The sequence below is a fragment of the Formica exsecta genome, unplaced genomic scaffold, assembly GCF_003651465.1.
Source record: "Formica exsecta isolate Colony F162 unplaced genomic scaffold, ASM365146v1 scaffold138, whole genome shotgun sequence".
NCBI lineage: Eukaryota > Metazoa > Arthropoda > Insecta > Hymenoptera > Formicidae > Formica > Formica exsecta.
Window position 1 is genome coordinate 405133 of NW_021848711.1, and position 2980 is coordinate 408112.

Consider the following 2980-nt stretch of genomic DNA (forward strand, 5'->3'; position numbering starts at 1 on the left):
CAAAATTAAAGAAATAGAATTGTACATATATATATGTGGTATTTGGATATATATTAATTATTAATTTTATCTAATATAATATGTTATGCGACTAAAACGGTAAGATCACCTGAAAGAAATATTATAAATGCTGATTATACAATAAAAATATAAAAATGAAATATAGAATTGCTGAAATAGAAAATGGATTTATAAAGGAAAACGAAAGCGTATATAAGCAAAAAGCTTCAAATGCACATTTATGCATGCACATGCTAATCTGCTCGCAAAAGGACTTCTATAGCACCACTGCCAGTCATCAAAGAGATCGTACACTAATTTAAAGTTATAGACTAATATAAATAATATAAACTAATGTAAAGTTACATATAATAACATAATATAATAATTCAAATGTAATATAAAATCTTTTACACTGAAAATTAAACTTAAATTACAATTTAAAATATTATCAAGTTTATATTGGATATTAAATAGTGAAAATACATATTTCCTATTCGCAAAATCATGATGTAACGACGAAAAAGAAAAATTTTAATATCTAGAAGTTTAACTTTGTAAATCCGGAGTATAGTATGTATAAATATAAAATTATTTGCTATATTTTGATAATGCATATATTATACAATAAATATAGAAGGAAGAAAAGAAGAAGAGAATCTCTTTCTTTCTCAGAATAAAAATATTATTCTGACAAATATTAGAATTATATTCTTATTATTTTTTATAATTATTTAATTGGAATTTTATCGTATTGATACTTGTCGTTGAAATTGACTGTTATCTAAAATAATATTGAACGATCATCGACTAACTTGACTGGCCCAACAATCATATAAGATGGTGCTAGTCCATACTGAGCAGATATTTATAAAAACAAAATGATGCATTTTCTAACTCACAAGTCGGTGGATTTTTGTAGTTTTTCGAGGCGTTCCTCGAGATTTCGTGCCGACGCTTCTGAAAACGCTGCGAGATACGCGAGTACACTTCCTGCCGAGCTTCTCACTTCTTCCGTTGCGGGTTTAAGTTTTTCAGTTTCCGTTACGAGTTCCTGTCCGCAACAAGACCAGAAAGCTTGTTAAACATTGTCGACGGTCAGTTTACACCAGGAATTCGAAAAGCAGTTTATTATAAAATTTAATGAATATTGTAATTTAACAAACGTTAATAAATTCAAAACTGGAGCAATAATTTGTGATAAAGCATCTTTATGGAGATAAATATTTTTATAAAAATAAAAATGCCGCCGACACATGCGAATTCTTCACGAGCGTTCACTGTTTGATAATTCGTGAGCGACTAAAATAGATAGTTTTGGAGGGCCGAGCACCTGTGGTACCTGGCTGTACTAGTCTGACACGTTTGGCATTTATAAAGGGTGCACCGGAAAGAGAGAAAGACAGAACTAATTGTATATCTCTATACCGTTTGCTCACAGCAAATCGATAAAAATATGTATTCACATAAAATGCGACACCGCACGGACCATTTAAAGGATCAAAAATATGCCTTGCGTGACGTACATATTATTGCAATCAGTTTTATATTTCTGCACATAATAATAACTATCGACTTTTCTATATCTTTGGCTATTCTTACGCAATCAATTTAAGTTTGCAAAACTTAACTATTCTGATGCCATACAATTATAACAATTACATTTATTATTGTTTATGATGATATAGCGGGTTTCTTTCTCTATTAGAAAAATTATGATTTTATAATAATATAATATTAATTATATTATAAGAGGCATTACTTACTTCCAATGCTTTAACGGTATCGTGCAAATGTTGCTTCGATCGTATCACTGTATCTATAAGTTTGTTCTTCTCCTCGATTGCAGTTAATCGCGTTTCGACTAGAGCCCATTGCGTTTCCAAATCTTCCCAATGCTGTGAAAGCGCATCGAGAGCATTCCTACGTCCTTCAAAACCTGATATTAATTCGTGCCATTCTAAACTGATCTCTGAAAGTTGCAATTCTATGGCTTTTTTATTATTGGTGTCTGCAAGTTGAAGAACCTCTTGTCCACGCTCGTTCAAAAGATCTAGCTCAAATTGCTGATTCTACGAAAAACATAACAGTAAAACATCAGAAATAATTAATCAAGTATATTATACAGTACAATCTCTATAATTTCATGATCTTTTTCTTGAAGATAAACACATATTGTATAAAAAAAAATTTAGTATAATGTTTGTTAAAAATACTTTCTTTATTTATTTTATACTGAAAAGATACTTTACTATAAACACATATAAATATTTTTTGAAATTTTGTATAAAAAATGTAAGATTAAAAAGAAAGGGAAAGAATTGTTTGCATTCTGCTGCTTTTTAACATACCTGGATGTCATTCAAGACATGCGTAATTTTTTGAATATTGAATTGCAATCCAGCTAATGTAGTGACTGGTTCATCCGTAAATCTGGTCCTACTAATAATAGAACGAACACGTTCCAAGCTCTGCGTATAATCTCTCCACATCTCTGCACCTTGTTCTAAACGTGAACGTTGCGATTTAGCCGTATTGAGGGTATTTTTCAATAATTGAGTGTGCTGTTGTTGCTGAGCACTCAGCTCCTCTTGCTCGTAACTGTCTAAAGAAGGCCAGATTTTATCCGCGGCTTGTTGGATTTGTTGCGATACAAGTTCACGTATCGAAGATTCGGTGCTAAAGTATATCTAAAAAAGTACACACACATAGAAAGCGTTGACAATTAAACTTATTAATCCACAGAGAGAATTATCCAGCTTTATAAATATAGAATTAAAAAAGAGAAGATAAAGCGCGAGATAGAATTTCTCACCTTGTGCTCTTCCAGATCATTAAAAATGTTTTCAAAATCGAGACCTTCCTTGTTACTCTCCAGTCGAATTTCAGCTTCGCGAACCCAATTATGAAGCTTATCGGTAAGAACGGCATAATCCAATCTCATCTGCATATTATTCTCGAGATAATTTCCCCGCTCTTC

The 2980-nt window shown here is 31.4% G+C and overlaps 1 protein-coding gene across 2 annotated transcripts in view; it reads right to left on the reverse strand.

Annotated features, from left to right (window-relative positions):
- The window catches only part of LOC115246052 (nesprin-1), a 100748-nt gene that overhangs the window by 52665 nt on the left and 45103 nt on the right, over nt 1–2980 (reverse strand). For both annotated transcript variants that reach the window (XM_029824638.1, XM_029824639.1), the window contains 4 exons: nt 2816–2980; nt 2352–2690; nt 1767–2072; nt 903–1054 (listed from right to left, as the gene is read on the reverse strand). In XM_029824638.1, the coding sequence (XP_029680498.1) occupies nt 903–1054; nt 1767–2072; nt 2352–2690; nt 2816–2980 (962 nt within the window). The remainder of the gene's footprint in view (nt 1–902; nt 1055–1766; nt 2073–2351; nt 2691–2815) is intronic.